An 18,016-nucleotide genomic window follows, 5' to 3' on the forward strand; every position below is an offset into this window, starting at 1 on the left:
TGTTTGAGGTATATTCATTTAAAATAGAAAAAAAGCAGCAAATTTTACTTGTACAGAAAATATTTATTGATTCGTACTATAATCTGTGTATTTAATCAATCAAATAAGATCAGACGCAAATCCACAGATTTATCTATTTGGTAAGAGCCTCGACAATTCATCAAAATTGTCTACAAAGAACAGTGAATCTGATTTTTCAAAATCCTACTTTTGAAAAACTGTTTAAAATGAAAACATATATCTTAAAACAAAGAAAAGTTTTCCATCAGTTAAAAGAAAAACACTCCAGGTTGCATCAAGAGACAGGGTGGCCAGAGGAGAGCAGGACAAAGAAGGAGGGAGGGTGGAACAAAACAAGAGGTGATGAAGAAGAGGGGGATGACGAGAAACATAAGAAACAAATAAGCTGACAGTGGAGGGAGGAGAAATAAGGAGGAGGTTTGAGTGAAAGTTGACAGACTCGAGTGAGCAGTGGCCGAAAAGAAGAGTGATGAAGAGGAGGAGCACAGGGTGTTGTCACAGATAAAGGAGCTGCACAATGGTGCGATGAGAGAAGCTGCTTGAGCCCAGCAGCATCAGGTCACCAGCTCTCCTCAGCGCTGGATGATGGATGGTCTGGAGGCTGCAGAGCTCTGCTACCCTCAGCTCCTCAACTCCTCCTGCAGGCGATCTCCTAGTCCTCGCACGGAGGCCCTCCTCCTCTACGCGCTGCTCTCCTCCATCACCTTGCTTACGATAGCCCTCAACCTGCTGGTCGTCATCTCCATCTCTCACTTCCGCCAGCTCCACACCCCCACCAACCTGCTCCTGCTCTCCCTGGCCGTCTCAGACCTCCTCGTGGGGCTGCTGGTGATGCCGGTGGAGATGGTGAGAGTCATAGAAAGCTGCTGGCGGCTGGGCGAGGTCATGTGCGCCCTGATCGACATCATCAGCTTCACTCTCACCTCGGCCTCGGTGGGGAACATGGTGCTCATCTCCATCGACCGCTACGTGGCCATTTGTCACCCTCTGCACTACAACAACAAGATCACCTGCAGCAGGATCGAGGTGTGTGTGTGTCTGTGCTGGGCCTGCTCGCTCCTCTACAGCGGGCTGATCCTGAAGGACCACCTCAGGCAGCCAGACAGACACAGCTCCTGCTACGGGGAGTGTGTGGTGGTGATCAACTTTGTCTCCGGTGCGGTCGACCTGGTGATCACTTTCATCGGCCCGTGCTCGGCCATCGTCCTACTGTACATGAGAGTGTTTGTTGTGGCGGTGTCTCAGGCGCGTGCCCTGCGGTCTCATATTACAGCTGTTGCAGGCGGTTCAGTGAAGATCACGGCCAAGAGGTCAGAGAGGAAAGCAGCCAGGACTCTGGGTGTGGTCATACTGGTGTTTTTGATTACCTTCTGTCCGTACTATTACCCGTCTCTTGCGGGAGAGGACACCTCAAACAGTGCATCAGCTTGGCCCATCGTGACCTGGCTACTGTATTTTAATTCCTGTTTGAATCCACTCATTTATGCCTTTTTCTATCCCTGGTTTAGAAAATCAATCAAAATTATTGTCACCCTAAAGATATTGAAACAGCATTCCTCTCAGGAAAGTGTACTATTAAGTCAGAGCATAAACACAGGTTGTGATTTAGGTTGTTTGCTTCCACTGACATTTTGCATGAATATAAATTGAAAAAAGATGGTACTTTCCTAAGAGCATCTCAGTGTCAGAAATAGATTGTAACTGTCGTCCAGAAAATGAGTCAGCAATCAGAAGTGTACGTCATTCAAGAAATAACATTTGGTGATTCATTAGAACAAAACTTGAGATTTGAATGAGAAAAGAGTCACTGATTGAATTATTCAGCAATAGAACGTGTTTATTACAGCAAAAAATCTGTCGATCATTATCATGATAAATTTTACGTTATTTATTTAAAGACTAAAGACAGATTTTTGCTCCTGAGTGAAGGTGATGATTTTAAATTCTTCTTTACAACCAGAGTATAACAAACACTTGATTAACAGCAAAACAAACAGAGGTATAATTAGGTGTTGTAACCCCTGACTGCGCTTACATAATAATGAGCTTTATAACGTTATATATGTTGGATTTTTGTTATATTGCTTTTGAGGAAATTTGTGTTACAATAATTGTGCATATTGTTTATTGCCCAGCCCAGGTGTGATTATATATATTTGTGAGTATATGTAATACAGCCACTCTTGACTTTAAAGATAATGTATAATATATATAATGTGTGAACATGCTCTTAATACGTATTATCTGCAGTGGTTCTAATGTGTCATGTTGTTGCATTTAATTTTATAACAAATATCGAGTTTAGCAACATGAAAACAGCAAATAGTAAATTTTTCTTAAAAGTTGAGTTCTGTAAAATAAAATCTCATCAAATAAAACGTGGAGAAAATGTTCTCCTACCCTTTAAGGAAAATGTATATAATAATCATGTCAGCAATTCTACACAGGATTGTCAAATGAATCACCATAATTCAGTAGAAATGCAAAACTGATATCAAAACAAGTTTTTGATTTATTTTTTTAGCTGCATTTCTAAATCTAGTTTAACAGCAGATTATCTGTTCCATCTCCTCTGGTTTCATAAAAATATCTCTTTATAATACGACCAGATTTTTTGTCTGATCAAGAGTCTAGTAAGAAGGTGTGACAAGTGCACACCTTACAGTTATAGTTACAATTACAGTTGTGTGTTAATATATATAATAAAGACATTTCCAAGGAACACATTGTCACTTATTTTTGTAAAAATAAAGGAAAAACCTTTATTATATCACTCTGGTTTATTATAAAATTATAAAAATATAACACATTTAATAACAGAAATACAATCGGATGTTTGAGCCCTTATTTCCTGGATTGAGACCTGGGTCGTCTGATGTCTGTGAAGAACAGAATAATTTGTGATTTTAAGTATTATGTCTTTCTTAAAAATTCAAATAAATAATAATGTGAAATCTCCTGGGTATGGATCAGGGTGAGGCAGGTGTGTAACAATAAAATATATTGGAACATGCAACAACATTCACAAGTAAATGTAAATGCAAATACCAGGGATTTCATGAGGCCAGAAGTCATCACAAGCTGGACACCGCGGCTCGGATCTTCCTTTAAAGTATCTGGCCACACACGGGGTGTGGATCTTTATGCCACAGACAGGATTTTCACAGATTTGGCTCTGAAAAACACACAAACCAGATTATAATAATTCAGTGAGTAAACCCATGGCAAATAAGATAAGGTTTTACAAATTGAAGTAAAACAATTTTTTATTTAACTTTCTTTTTAAATCGGCTTTATATGAATGAGTTTTTCTGTTTCTCAGAATGTGCACCGAGTTAGACTCCTCCATTTATCTTCACACCCAAAATAAGGTTATTAATGTCCAAAAATATAATCTGTGAATATAATCATGTAACTATAATATAAGAAAAATTAATTCTCAGCAGTTTCAATAGGCATCTGTAACAGACTATATATATGCAGCTGCCTTATTTGAGACACAAGGGTGAAAAAGTCAAGGTCTGCAGTCAAACATGATTCCTGAGGCTTCTCTATGGTTTGGACTGGACTGGTGTGGAAGGAGTCAGTGACGGTTGTGGACAAAGAGGTGTGAAGCATCTGTAAAACCACCAGAGCTATGAATACACATCCTGACTGTTTTGTTGGGTCACCTGGGCCTTTCTTGGTGAAACATCTCGTGTTGGTACAGGGGATCCAATCCAAAGTGGACAACTTTTCCAGACAGGCCCTGAATGCTGACCGCTCAAATCAGTGAGTTTGTTAATTTGTTTGCTTGTCTGTTCGTTAATTATCAGGATTACGCAAAACCTACTTAAAGGATTACCCTGGAAATTAAACCAATGAAAAGTTGTTGTGGATCTAAATCACTGTGATATTGTTTCAATGAGAGATAGGGCCTTTTTCAACATTGTTGTAGTATTTGTCAAGAATTTAGCTGCAGGGGACAAACACTCACCTGTGAAGTCTGGAATGAAATAGCTTCTGCTACTGCTACTGCTACCTTAATGAAATAATCAAATGTTTGGTTTATAAATGGCTAAAAATTATGAGAAATAACCACTTCTAAGAGCAATAGTTGAAATGATCAAATTGGTAGTTTTGTGTGACCAGCAGAAATCAATGTTTGAGGTATATTCATTTAAAATAGAAAAAAAGCAGCAAATTTTACTTGTACAGAAAATATTTATTGATTCGTACTATAATCTGTGTATTTAATCAATCAAATAAGATCAGACGCAAATCCACAGATTTATATATTTGGTAAGAGCCTGAACAATTCATCAAGATTGTCTACAAAGAACAGTGGATCTGATTTTTCAAAATCCTACTTTTGAAAAACTGTTTAAAATGAAAACATATATCTTAAAACAAAGAAAAGTTTTCCATCAGTTAAAAGAAAAACACTCCAGGTTGCATCAAGAGACAGGGTGGCCAGAGGAGAGCAGGAAAAGGAAGGAGGGAGGGTGGAACAAAACAAGAGGTGATGAAGAAGAGGGGGATGACGAGGAACATAAGAAACAAATAAGCTGACAGTGGAGGGAGGAGAAATAAGGAGGATGTTTGAGTGAAAGTTGACAGACTCGAGTGAGCAGTGGCCGAAAAGAAGAGTGATGAAGAGGAGGAGCACAGGGTGTTGTCACAGATAAAGGAGCTGCACAATGGTGCGATGAGAGAAGCTGCTTGAGCCCAGCAGCATCAGGTCACCAGCTCTCCTCAGCGCTGGATGATGGATGGTCTGGAGGCTGCAGCTCTCTGCTACCCTCAGCTCCTCAACTCCTCCTGCAGGCGATCTACTCGTCCTCGCACGGAGGCCCTCCTCCTCTACGCGCTGCTCTCCTCCATCACCTTGCTCACGATAGCCCTCAACCTGCTGGTCGTCATCTCCATCTCTCACTTCCGCCAGCTCCACACCCCCACCAACCTGCTCCTGCTCTCCCTGGCCGTCTCAGACCTCCTCGTGGGGCTTCTGGTGATGCCGGTGGAGATGGTGAGAGTCATAGAAAGCTGCTGGCGGCTGGGCGAGGTCATGTGCGCCCTGATCGACATCATCAGCTTCACTCTCACCTCGGCCTCGGTGGGGAACATGGTGCTCATCTCCATCGACCGCTACGTGGCCATTTGTCACCCTCTGCACTACAACAACAAGATCACCCGCAGCAGGATCGAGGTGTGTGTGTGTCTGTGCTGGGCCTGCTCGCTCCTCTACAGCGGGCTGATCCTGAAGGACCACCTCAGGCAGCCAGACAGACACAGCTCCTGCTACGGGGAGTGTGTGGTGGTGATCAACTTTGTCTCCGGTGCGGTCGACCTGGTGATCACTTTCATCGGCCCGAGCTCGGCCATCGTCCTACTGTACATGAGAGTGTTTGTTGTGGCGGTGTCTCAGGCGCGTGCCCTGCGGTCTCATATTACAGCTGTTGCAGGTGGTTCAGTGACGGTCACGGCCAAGAGGTCAGAGAGGAAAGCAGCCAGGACTCTGGGTGTGGTCATACTGGTGTTTTTGATTACCTTCTGTCCGTACTATTACCCGTCTCTTGCGGGAGAGGACACCTCAAACAGTGCGTCAGCTTGGCCCATCGTGTCCTGGCTACTGTATTTTAATTCCTGTTTGAATCCACTCATTTATGCCTTTTTCTATCCCTGGTTTAGAAAATCAATCAAAATTATTGTCACCCTAAAGATATTGAAACAGCATTCCTCTCAGGAAAGTGTACTATTAAGTCAGAGCATAAACACAGGTTGTGATTTAGGTTGTTTGCTTCCACTGACATTTTGCATGAATATAAATTGAAAAAAGATGGTACTTTCCTAAGAGCATCTCAGTGTCAGAAATAGATTGTAACTGTCGTCCAGAAAATGAGTCAGCAATCAGAAGTGTACGTCATTCAAGAAATAACATTTGGTGATTCATTAGAACAAAACTTGAGATTTGAATGAGAAAAGAGTCACTGATTGAATTATTCAGTAATAGAACGTGTTTATTACAGCAAAAAATCTGTCGATCATTATCACGATAAATTTTACGTTATTTATTTAAAGACTAAAGACAGATTTTTGCTCCTGAGTGAAGGTGGTGATTTTAAATTCTTCTTTACGTCCAGAGTATAACAAACAATTGATTAACAGCAAAACAAACAGAGGTATAATTAGGTGTTGTACCCCCTGACTGCGCTTACATAATAATGAGCTTTATAACGTTATATATGTTGGATTTTTGTTATATTGCTTTTGAGGAAATCTGTGTTACAATAATTGTGCATATTGTTTATTGCCCAGCCCAGGTGTGATTATATATGTTTTTGAGTATATGTAATACAGCCACTATTGACTTTAAAGATAATGTATAATATATATAATGTGTGAACACGCTCACAATACGTATTATCTGCAGTGGTTTGAATGTGTCATGTTGTTGCATTTAATTTTATAACAAATATCAAGTTTAGCAACATGAAAACAGCAAATAGTAAATTTTTCTTAAAAGTTGAGTTCTGTAAAATAAAATCTCATCAAATAAAACGTTGTGGAGAAAATGTTCTCCTACCCTTTAAGGAAAATGTATATAATAATCATGTCAGCAATTCTACACAGGATTGTCAAATGAATCACCATAATTCAGTAGAAATGCAAAACTGATATCAAAACAAGTTTTAGATTTATTTTTTTAGCTGCATTTCTAAATCTAGTTTAACAGCAGATTATCTGTTGCATCTCCTCTGGTTTCATAAAAATATCTCTTTATAATACGACCAGATTTTTTGTCTGATCAAGAGTCTAGTAAGAAGGTGTGACAAGTGCACACCTTACAGTTACAGTTACAATTACAGTTGTGTGTTAATATATATATAATAAAGACATTTCCAAGGAACACATTGTCACTTATTTTTGTAAAAATAAAGGAAAAACCTTTATTATATCACTCTGGTTTATTATAAAATTATAAAAATATAACACATTTAATAACAGAAATACAATCGGATGTTTGAGCCCTTATTTCCTGGATTGAGACCTGGGTCGTCTGATTTCTGTGAAGAACAGAATAATTTGTGATTTTAAGTATTATGTCTTTCTTAAAAACTCAAATAAATAATAATGTGAAATCTCCTGGGTATGGATCAGGGTGAGGCAGGTGTGTAACAATAAAATATATTGGAACATGCAACAACATTCACAAGTAAATGTAAATGCAAATACCAGGGATTTCATGAGGCCAGAAGTCATCACAAGCTGGACACCGCGGCTCGGATCTTCCTTTAAAGTATCTGGCCACACACGGGGTGTGGATCTTTATGCCACAGACAGGATTTTCACAGATTTGGCTCTGAAAAACACACAAATCGGATTATAATAATTCAGTGAGAAAACCCATGGCAAATACGATAAGGTTTTACAAATTGAAGTAAAACAATTTTTTATTTAACTTTCTTTTTAAATCGGCTTTATATGAATGAGTTTTTCTGTTTCTCAGAATGTGCACCGAGTTAGATTCCTCCATTTATCATCACACCCAAAATAAGGTTATTAATGTCCAAAAATATAAATTGTGAATATAATCATGTAACTATAATATAAGAAAAATTAATTCTCAGCAGTTTCAATAGGCATCTGTAACAGACTATATATATGCAGCTGCCTTATTTGAGACACAAGGGTGAAAAAGTCAAGGTCTGCAGTCAAACATGATTCCTGAGGCTTCTCTATGGTTTGGACTGGACTGGTGTGGAAGGAGTCAGTGACGGTTGTGGACAAAGAGGTGTGAAGCATCTGTAAAGCCACCAGAGCTATGAATACACCTCCTGCCTGTTTTGTTGGGTCACCTGGGCCTTTCTTGGTGAAACATCTCGTGTTGGTACAGGGGATCCAATCCAAAGTGGACAACTTTTCCAGACAGGCCCTGAATGCTGACCGCTCAAATCAGTGAGTTTGTTAATTTGTTTGCTTGTCTCTGTTCGTTAATTATCAGGATTACGCAAAACCTACTTAAAGGATTACCCTGGAAATTAAACCAATAAAATGTTGTTGTGGATCTAAATCACTGTGATATTGTTTCATTGAGAGATAGGGCCTTTTTCAACATTGTTGTAGTATTTGTCAAGAATTTAGCTGCAGGGGACAAACACTCACCTGTGAAGTCTGGAATGAAATAGCTGCTGCTACTGCTACTGCTACTGCTACCTTAATGAAATAATCAAATGTTTGGTTTATAAATGGCTAAAAATTATGAGAAATAACCACTTCTAAGAGCAATAGTTGAAATGATCAAATTGGTAGTTTTGTGTGACCAGCAGAAATCAATGTTTGAGGTATATTCATTTAAAATAGAAAAAAAGCAGCAAATTTTACTTGTACAGAAAATATTTATTGATTCGTACTATAATCTGTGTATTTAATCAATCAAATAAGATCAGACGCAAATCCACAGATTTATCTATTTGGTAAGAGCCTCGACAATTCATCAAGATTGTCTACAAAGAACAGTGAATCTGATTTTTCAAAATCCTACTTTTGAAAAACTGTTTAAAATGAAAACATATATCTTAAAACAAAGAAAAGTTTTCCATCAGTTAAAAGAAAAACACTCCAGGTTGCATCAAGAGACAGGGTGGCCAGAGGAGAGCAGGAAAAGGAAGGAGGGAGGGTGGAACAAAACAAGAGGTGATGAAGAAGAGGGGGATGACGAGGAACATAAGAAACAAATAAGCTGACAGTGGAGGGAGGAGAAATAAGGAGGATGTTTGAGTGAAAGTTGACAGACTCGAGTGAGCAGTGGCCGAAAAGAAGAGTGATGAAGAGGAGGAGCACAGGGTGTTGTCACAGATAAAGGAGCTGCACAATGGTGCGATGAGAGAAGCTGCTTGAGCCCAGCAGCATCAGGTCACCAGCTCTCCTCAGCGCTGGATGATGGATGGTCTGGAGGCTGCAGAGCTCTGCTACCCTCAGCTCCTCAACTCCTCCTGCAGGCGATCTACTCGTCCTCGCACGGAGGCCCTCCTCCTCTACGCGCTGCTCTCCTCCATCACCTTGCTCACGATAGCCCTCAACCTGCTGGTCATCATCTCCATCTCTCACTTCCGCCAGCTCCACACCCCCACCAACCTGCTCCTGCTCTCCCTGGCCGTCTCAGACCTCCTCGTGGGGCTGCTGGTGATGCCGGTGGAGATGGTGAGAGTCATAGAAAGCTGCTGGCGGCTGGGCGAGGTCATGTGCGCCCTGTCCTACATCATCGGCTTCACTCTCACCTCGGCCTCGGTGGGGAACATGGTGCTCATCTCCATCGACCGCTACGTGGCCATTTGTCACCCTCTGCACTACAACAACAAGATCACCTGCAGCAGGATCGAGGTGTGTGTGTGTCTGTGCTGGGCCTGCTCGCTCCTCTACAGCGGGCTGATCCTGAAGGACCACCTCAGGCAGCCAGACAGACACAGCTCCTGCTACGGGGAGTGTGTGGTGGTGATCAACTTTGTCTCCGGTGCGGTCGACCTGGTGATCACTTTCATCGGCCCGTGCTCGGCCATCGTCCTACTGTACATGAGAGTGTTTGTTGTGGCGGTGTCTCAGGCGCGTGCCCTGCGGTCTCATATTACAGCTGTTGCAGGCGTTTCAGTGACGATCACGGCCAAGAGGTCAGAGAGGAAAGCAGCCAGGACTCTGGGTGTGGTCATACTGGTGTTTTTGATGACCTTCTGTCCGTACTATTACCCGTCTCTTGCGGGAGAGGACACCTCAAACAGTGCGTCAGCTTGGCCCATCGTGTCCTGGCTCCTGTTTAATTCCTGTTTGAATCCCCTCATTTATGCCTTTTTCTATCCCTGGTTTAGAAAATCAATCAAGATTATTGTCACCCTAAAGATATTGAAACAGCATTCCTCTCAGGAAAGTGTACTATTAAGTCAGAGCATAAACACAGGTTGTGATTTATGTTGCTTCCACTGACATTTTGCATGAATATAAATTATTTTCATTGATGGTACTTTCCTAAGAGCATCTCTGTGACAGAACTAGAACTAGATTGTAACTGTCATCCAGAAAATGAGTCAGCAATCACAAGTTTAGGTAATTTAACAAATAACATTTGGTGATGCATTACAACAAAACTTGAGATTTGATTGAGAAAGAGTCATTGATGGTATTATTTAGTAATAGAATGTGTTTATTAGAGCAAAAAAATTATCACTATAAATTTCACATTATTTATTTTAAGAGTAACGACAGATTTTTGCCCCTGAGTGAAGGGGGTGATTTTAAATGTTGTTATATTGCTTTTGAGGAAATTTGTGTTACAATAATTGTGCATATTGTTTATTGCCCAGCCCAGGTGTGATTATATATGTTTGTGAGTATATGTAATACAGCCACTTTAATGATAATGTATAATATATATATAATGTGTGAACACGCTACAATACGTATTATCTGCAGTGGTTTGAATGTGTCATGTTGTTGCATTTAATTTTATAACAAATATTGAGTTTAGCAACATGAAAACAGCAAATAATAATTTTTCTTAGAAGTCAAGTTCTGTAAAATTAAATCTCATCAAATAAAACGTTGTGGAGAAAATCCCTTTAAGGAAAAGTATACAATTATCATGTCAGCAATTCTACTTCTCTTCTCTATTGTCAAATGAATCACCATAATTCAGAAGAAATGGAAAACTAATATCAAAACTTTTTTTTAGCTGCATTTCTAAATCTAGTTTAACAGGAGATTATCTGTTGCATCTCCTCTGGTTTCATAAAAATATCTCTTTATAATAGGACCAGAATTTTTGTCTGATCGAGAGTCTAGTAAAAAGGTGTGAGAAGTACACACCTTACAGTTACAGTTACAGTTGTGTGTTAATATATATATAATAAAGACATTTGCAAGAAACACATTGTCACTTATTTTTGTAAAAAAATAAATAAAAGGAAAAACCTTTATTATATCACTCTGGTTTATTATAAAATTATAAAAATATAACACATTTAATAACAGAAATACAATCGGATGTTTGAGCCCTTATTTCCTGGATTGAGACCTGGGTCGTCTGATTTCTGTGAAGAACAGTATAATTTGTGATTTTAAGTATTATGTCTTTCTTAAAAATTCAAATAAATAATAATGTGAAATCTCCTGGGTATGGATCAGGGTGAGGCAGGTGTGTAACAATAAAATATATTGGAACATGCAACAACATTCACAAGTAAATGTAAATGCAAATACCAGGGATTTCATGAGGCCAGAAGTCATCACAAGCTGGACACCGCGGCTCGGATCTTCCTTTAAAGTATCTGGCCACACACGGGGTGTGGATCTTTATGCCACAGACAGGATTTTCACAGATTTGGCTCTGAAAAACACACAAATCAGATTATAATAATTCAGTGAGAAAACCCATGGGAAATAAGATAAGGTTTTACAAATTGAAGTAAAAAAAAACTAAATAATTGTAATCACGTATTCATACGTATCCATATATATATATATATATATATGGATACGTGATTAAAATGATTTAGTTTTTTTTACTTTAATTTGTAAAACCTTATCTTATTTGCCATGGGTTTTCTCACTGAATTATTCTATATATATATATATATATATATATATAAATAAAATTCATTAATTTGACTTTCTTTTTAAATCGGCTTTATATGAATGAGTTTTTCTGTTTCTCAAAATGTGCACCGAGTTAGATTCCTCCATTTATCATCACACCCAAAATAAGGTTATTAATGTCAAAAAATATAAATTGTGAATATAATCATGTAACTATAATATAAGAAAAATGAATTCTCAGCAGTAAGGTTTATCTAGATAACAAGCACACTTCTCTACTTGATTCAGGGATTAACATAGGGTGATGAACTTGATCAACAACAGACAAACAGAGGAGACCTTTACCTGGAGAGCGATGTTGTGACAGATTTGACAAACTTTGACCTGCTCTTGGTGCATTGTGCGGATGTATGGCTCCATCTCTATGATACATCTGGTGGACAAGGTGTATTCACCACATTTCTAAATGAAGGAACGGTAAATGATCACACATTAAATAAACCAGTATGAAGTTGGAGCAAAAAATGGTTAGGTCCAACAGAGTGGTTACATTTGATCAGATTAACAGAGGATTTATTGGTAGATAACATTCATTTAGAACAGAAACATATTGTTGTTGTTTGTTTTGACCCATTTCTCATTTTGGAAAGGAACTCAGTTCCATCCTCCAAAAACTAGAGTATCCTTGAACTTAACTACTGTTAATGTTGCATGACTGAAATTCCACCTTAAATGCTAAACAGACTAAATGTATACAGTTCTTCTCTACTATTATCAACTGCTAAGAGCGCTTTACATCACAAGCCACATTCAGCCATTAACACACACCATTCATACTGAGGCAGTTTCAGGGGTAAATTCAGCATCTTGCCCAAAGACCGGAGGCGACGGGGATCGAACCACCAACCCTTTACAATGGTAATATGGTTAACAAAGCTACCTGAATACGTTTATGATAATCTTAGAGACTGGCTAGCTGAAAGATAGCCCAACAAAGATAAACTTGCTTTACAATAACAAATGCAGCTGATTTGAAACTCTATGAAAGTGCTGAAAACCCTTGTGAAACCATAATGCTCTGTCCACACGAAAAGTGGGAAGAGTGCTTTGAAAACGTAACAGAGATAATATGACTTAAATTAGATTTTCACAAATTGGGTGGAAATGGTGTTCAGTGCTGCACCTCATTGAGCCATTGGTCGTGCACCAGTCGGTTCAACAGGTGCTCCGTCTCACTCTTCTTCAGCTTCTTGCTGGTCAGGGTGTCTGCACTGTTCAGGATGTCGGTGGAGGAGGCCTTGCCATCCTCAGAACCCACGATCAGGTCGATCTGAGTCGGAACAGCTCAAGTTATTCACACACTCTCGTGGAGTAAACAGGGACATGTTTCATCGCCATGTGTTTGAGAACAACAAACGTAACCGAAAATAGCTACATATTTGCTCCCAACAGATTCATTTCTGGTACCTTTGTACATGTGACCAGTTTTCTCAAACATCAGCTGCCACTAAGCTCTGCCTCGTTCCTTCTTTTCCTTAATGCAGTGAGGACGGGTAACTTGTTTAATATGTCAGTCGATTTCAATACAAAGGATATAAATCATTATGGGACTGTTGCCATGGATTGCATTACAGTGTGCAATGGTTTCAGTTATTTCAGGTGTGACAGTCTGCTTTGGGGATCTCCTTCAGTGAACTCACCGTTTTCCTGAACAGCTCCAGCTCGTTGTCGGCATAATCTGATGACATCCTGGTGATGTCAGTGTCAGCCATGTTCACCTGGACCGGATTAGAGTAAAACTGAGGTTAATAACACCTCAGTTTATCAATTGTCTTTTCACATGATGGCTTTGTAAAATTAGTTTATGGATTTTTGCAATTGTTGTTGTCCATTTGTTGTCCCTCTGAAATAAAAGCCAAGTACAGGAATTAAATGAGACGAACCAGGGCGTAGTATTGTTGACCATTATCTTCCGACACCCCTTTTCTAATTTGCATGAACATGGGCTGCAGCTTTGAGTTGATGGTATCGATGAAACTGTCCAGTTGGTCAGCATTGTACTGAGCTGCAAAAAAAGAAAAAAAGGTCAACGATCACAAAAAACCTGGCTGGCAAATCATGACTTCAACTTCAGTGTCAGAAGTAAATACAGTTATGCAAAAAAAGTTACGTCAGTTTAAAGAAAATGCAAATTACAGTAGTAAATAAAATACACAGGAAACTTCCTGGATCCACTGCCCTGGACTTTTACTTCTTTTACTTTTCACACCATGGTTTATATCATTATGTAAGGATATATATATTTCTGGTAGATTCAAGATAGATTAAGATAATAAAATAAAGGCAAATGAATGGCCAGCAATGTGTTCATGAAAATGCAGTTGACATATTTTACATCAGAGGCAAAGGAAACAGTCTATCTATCTATTCTTGTCATTCAGAAATCTGTTTGCTATGAAACCTGTCTCCTGACACACAGGAGCATGTTGATCTATTGTAGAGTAAAGATACATTTCTAAATAACTCACTGTTTTGTGTTTCACAGCAATGCTTGTAAAGTGTCTGTGCTCTTTGCTCATCCACAATGCCATTGGTCATCATGCATTGCAGAAGCCTTCGATGGCTGTCTCCCATCTGCTGGGACATATCTCTGGACTGTAGAGGAGAGAAGTTAATGGTGGTTACACAGCCTCAAATTCACAATATATAGGAAAATAATTATAAAAGTCAAACAGGCTCAGTGAACTCAACAATCACATGGTTTCACAATGCACACAGAGAATCCTACAGAGGCTGGTCACAAACACATTTCAGGGCAAAATAGGAAAAGTAAGTTGAAGTTGAAACCTCAGCATTCACTGTTTCCTGTTTCTCCATAATCACAATTTTGTACTTTTGTTTGTATACAGTGAAAGTAAACAGAGTGTCTTTGAGGTTTAAACACTCGGTCAAAACAACATTAGAGCAGGAACTAAAAATTTCATTAGTAATTAAATCTGCCTAATTTCTGGATGTATTGCTTGTTGCTAATTGTCTTATTTAGATGTCCTGTTTTGTCCAACAACCAGCAGTCCACACCATAGGCTATTCAACTATTGTACAGTATAGTCATGCTATGATGGAACCTAAACCTGATGCTTTCCAGCTTGGCTTATACAATTACTAAAACTACTAAAATTACTAAAACAAGTACTTACCTGTTACAGATTAATTACCTTTCAATCATTTTGTGATAAATTATTGTAACTATCAGCAAGAACCATGGCCGTGAGGAACTCTAATAAGAGCATTTATATTTCTATTATATGTTGTTGAATTACCTATTGAGTTAAAATAATAATTATTGCTATAATAATAACAATAATCTACAGTCAACAGAGAAGATGGACAGATGTTAGATTGCTCACATTATTTACACATAGCTGTCTGTCCCCCAGAAAGACCACGAGTTAAACCAACACTTCTCTGGAACCGTTTTAAACCGAACTGATCAACCCTCCCATTCGCTTGAAGACGTTGTACTACTCTGCATTAGTTTAACTCGGGTTAGCGAGGCCATCCCACTGACAACAGACAGAGCCGCGATGGTAACTGTTTTCAAACCCATGAGCCTCACAGGCAGTTAGCTAACAGTTAGCTAACCTGCGCCACAGCCTGGACCGCACCACTTAACAACTGTTCAACTCTTCAAGGTTTAATTCAGGCTGGTTTGCAGTGTCACTGTTTGACAGAACGAAGTAAATGAAGATTATTCGTGAACAACTTTACCATCTTCAGCTCTGCTCCCACAGTGAGCGTCTTCCGGTCCGTGTCCCGCCTCCTGCTTCTTCTCCTCCTCTGAGCAGAGTTCAGCTAGATTGAGACGAGCGGGGAATTATCGCCACCTGCTGTGTAGGAGCTGTAGGCACATTTGGAGGTGTCACCTGAAGTCCACAGTTTTCACTGTGGAATAGATCATTTCAGGATACTTCAAGTACTTTAAAAACAGTTTGCTCAATAATTTCATAGAGAGACTGATATGCCTGTGTTCAGGACCTCCCTGACTACCTACATACATGAGTATCAAACATTTTTACTGTATAGATTTGGAGATTTTTCAAAGTTATCTCCAACATGTGTACAATCAAATCAGTTCATTTCTGAATATTTCAAAGTTCTATAAAAATACTTAAGTCAATTAGTTCAGAGAATGACTGATATGCCTTTGTTCAGGACCTCTCTGACTACCTACATACTGAATATTAAACATATTTACTGTACACATGTTGGACTTTACTCTCTCAATCTTTACAGTAAAAATGTCTGCAATCATTTTTTTTTCCAACTGCAATACGCTTCCGTAGTAGAAAGCTAATTTGTTCTAAACATATTTAGGGTGTTTTTTCTCACTTTTTGTACATCCTACAGCGATAACGTCATTTAGCGACTTTTGGGCCAGCCAATAGCTACTTTCCTTACACAGGAGTTGGCAACACTGCGTGTAGGATTCAAACTACAACTCGTTCACGTTTCCGCCGACTCTTGAGGTGAGTTCGTCACGTGGTGTAGATTTGTTGTTCGCCAGGCGCACAGACAGACGGAGCCGGTACCGGAGAACACGCAGGGGCCGCCGGGTACCCGCTCCTTTCCGCCTTTCGCGCTCACTCCAGCACCGGCGTTTGTTGTTCTCCTAATCTCCTCCAGGCAGATTCATGCCGTGTGCGTGATGCCGAGCAGCAGCGACTCCGACCCAGGAGAAGGCCCCCTTCATCTGCAGCAGAAAAAAAAAGGTGAGGCCCCCGGGGTCGAGCACCACCTGAGCTCCCGAGCCCTTCAGGTCCCAGCCCGGCACCAGTCCCCCTGCAGCCCCTCTCTCTCTCTCACGCGCACGCACGCACGAACACAAGCGCACGCGCACACACACACACACACACACACACACACACACACACACACACACACACACACACACACACACACACACACACACACACACACACACACACACACACACACACACACACACACACACACACCTCCATGAGTCTGGAGGTGTGGTCATCACTTTTTCTAATTTCATAACAATAATAGCTTTTTATTGTGTGTAGCACTTTTAACACTGCACAGATACATAGAACTTACTAAGTAGTATAAATAAAGCTGATGTAGAGTCCACATCATATTCAAATGTACATGTTCATCACACAAATAAGATAACTGTGTCACAATCAAGTCCATTAAGTTGTACACACTCATAGATGTCGGCCCTTCATCAACTTCCAGGAATTATCCTCTGAGAAAACACCAAGACTGTCATAAAATTAATATCTCGGGCTAGAGCGGTCGTCCTCTGACCAGAAGGTTACCAGTACAATCCCAGTCTTCACCATTTCTTCACCAGTAGGCTTCTGTGCAGCATGTGCGCAATGGGCTTCTGCGCAGATGTGCGTAGTAGACCTCTGCGTAGATGTTCGCAGTGGGCTTCTGCGCAGCATGTGCAGAAGTCCATTGCCCATTTTTTTTAATTTTTTTTATTTAATTTAATTTAATTTAATTTTTAATTACATTTTTTTTTTATATATATATTAAATTTGTCATCATCATCATCATTTCTCCGCCCTGTTTCAGGGGTAATTGATGCTGGTCTTGGCAGGAGATTATGTGTGTGCGTGTGTGGCCGCGGAGCCTCCCGGTTCTTCCCGGTGCGAACAGCCCAAGTATTTAACATGGGCGAGGAAAGGAAGTGGACCGCTTTTCACAGCGCTTCTACCTCCGGTAAGTCCCCGGTGTTAGAGGATGATGGTGTGACTTAATGTACTGTTTTAAATTGCATGTTTCACGTCATGAGAAATCAGTCTCCTATGTCGCCTGTACCAGGAGCCGCCCCTGTCACTGGTTATCTTGGCTCGCTGTCTGGCCGGTAACCAGCCGACGGACCGCTCCGTGAATAAGGAGGAGGAGATGTTTCTTTACTTGGAATGCGGCCACTTCATTTCTCGGATATACAGCAGGAGCAACACTGGCATCACCTCTAGGTGGTCCGTCACTTCTCGTTATACACACACTTTTAGCGTCTTGACCCACAATACCCAGCTGCACTACGTCACACACTACAAACTTTCCTTAAAGGGGCAGGTCATACCTGCAACACAACAGCTCTCGGTCTCATATACAGATGGCAAGAGAAAGCAGAGAGGGATTTTTACACACTGTCTGATAAAGATTCCAACAGTAAAGGCAAGGGGTAGTGATGAATAAGGTTTTTTTTAACAAGTTAAGTCTTTCATTCTCACTTTCCACCTTAAAACCATGAAATGAACTGAACTATGAACTAGTTCAGGATTTAAATGGTGAACTATGAACGTGAACTATTCATGTTTACGTGTATGAACTGATATTTGAACTAGTTCATGAGAGGTGTAAACTTGCACAACACTGCTTTTGGCTTAAT

At 40.1% G+C, this 18,016-nt stretch overlaps 4 protein-coding genes across 5 annotated transcripts; 3 read left to right on the forward strand and 1 right to left on the reverse strand.

Moving 5' to 3' along the window:
* Positions 1-564: 564 nt before the first annotated feature.
* On the forward strand, positions 565-2,167 carry LOC133953417 (trace amine-associated receptor 8b-like). Its single transcript, XM_062387335.1, has 2 exons — positions 565-1,618; positions 2,157-2,167. Exons 1-2 carry the CDS (start codon positions 604-606, stop codon positions 2,165-2,167), a joined length of 1,026 nt encoding a protein of 341 aa, XP_062243319.1. The 5' UTR covers positions 565-603.
* Positions 2,168-4,578: 2,411 nt separating this feature from the next.
* On the forward strand, positions 4,579-6,329 carry LOC133953418 (trace amine-associated receptor 8b-like). The gene is made up of 2 exons (XM_062387336.1): positions 4,579-5,780; positions 6,319-6,329. Exons 1-2 carry the CDS (start codon positions 4,766-4,768, stop codon positions 6,327-6,329), a joined length of 1,026 nt encoding a protein of 341 aa, XP_062243320.1. The 5' UTR covers positions 4,579-4,765.
* A 2,611-nt stretch (positions 6,330-8,940) lies between these two features.
* Positions 8,941-9,978, forward strand: LOC133953419 (trace amine-associated receptor 13c-like). Its single transcript, XM_062387337.1, has one exon. The coding sequence runs from the start codon at positions 8,941-8,943 to the stop codon at positions 9,976-9,978; it is 1,038 nt and encodes a 345-aa protein (XP_062243321.1).
* A 958-nt stretch (positions 9,979-10,936) lies between these two features.
* On the reverse strand, positions 10,937-16,063 carry nsmce1 (NSE1 homolog, SMC5-SMC6 complex component). Of its 2 annotated transcripts, XM_062388708.1 has the most exons (9): positions 16,045-16,063; positions 15,355-15,484; positions 14,115-14,241; positions 13,530-13,651; positions 13,287-13,364; positions 12,770-12,916; positions 11,932-12,048; positions 11,251-11,377; positions 10,937-11,081 (listed from the first exon to the last, which is right to left on the reverse strand). In XM_062388708.1, the coding sequence occupies exons 2-9, from the start codon at positions 15,355-15,357 to the stop codon at positions 11,047-11,049; spliced, it is 756 nt and encodes a 251-aa protein (XP_062244692.1). In that variant the 5' UTR covers positions 15,358-15,484; positions 16,045-16,063; the 3' UTR covers positions 10,937-11,046. The 2 variants fall into 2 exon arrangements, with proteins under 2 accessions (XP_062244692.1, XP_062244693.1); XM_062388709.1 differs by lacking the exon at positions 16,045-16,063 and having other exon boundaries at positions 15,229-15,355.
* Positions 16,064-18,016: the final 1,953 nt, after the last annotated feature.

Source organism: Platichthys flesus, chromosome 5, assembly GCF_949316205.1.
Source record: "Platichthys flesus chromosome 5, fPlaFle2.1, whole genome shotgun sequence".
NCBI classification, from domain to species: domain Eukaryota; kingdom Metazoa; phylum Chordata; class Actinopteri; order Pleuronectiformes; family Pleuronectidae; genus Platichthys; species Platichthys flesus.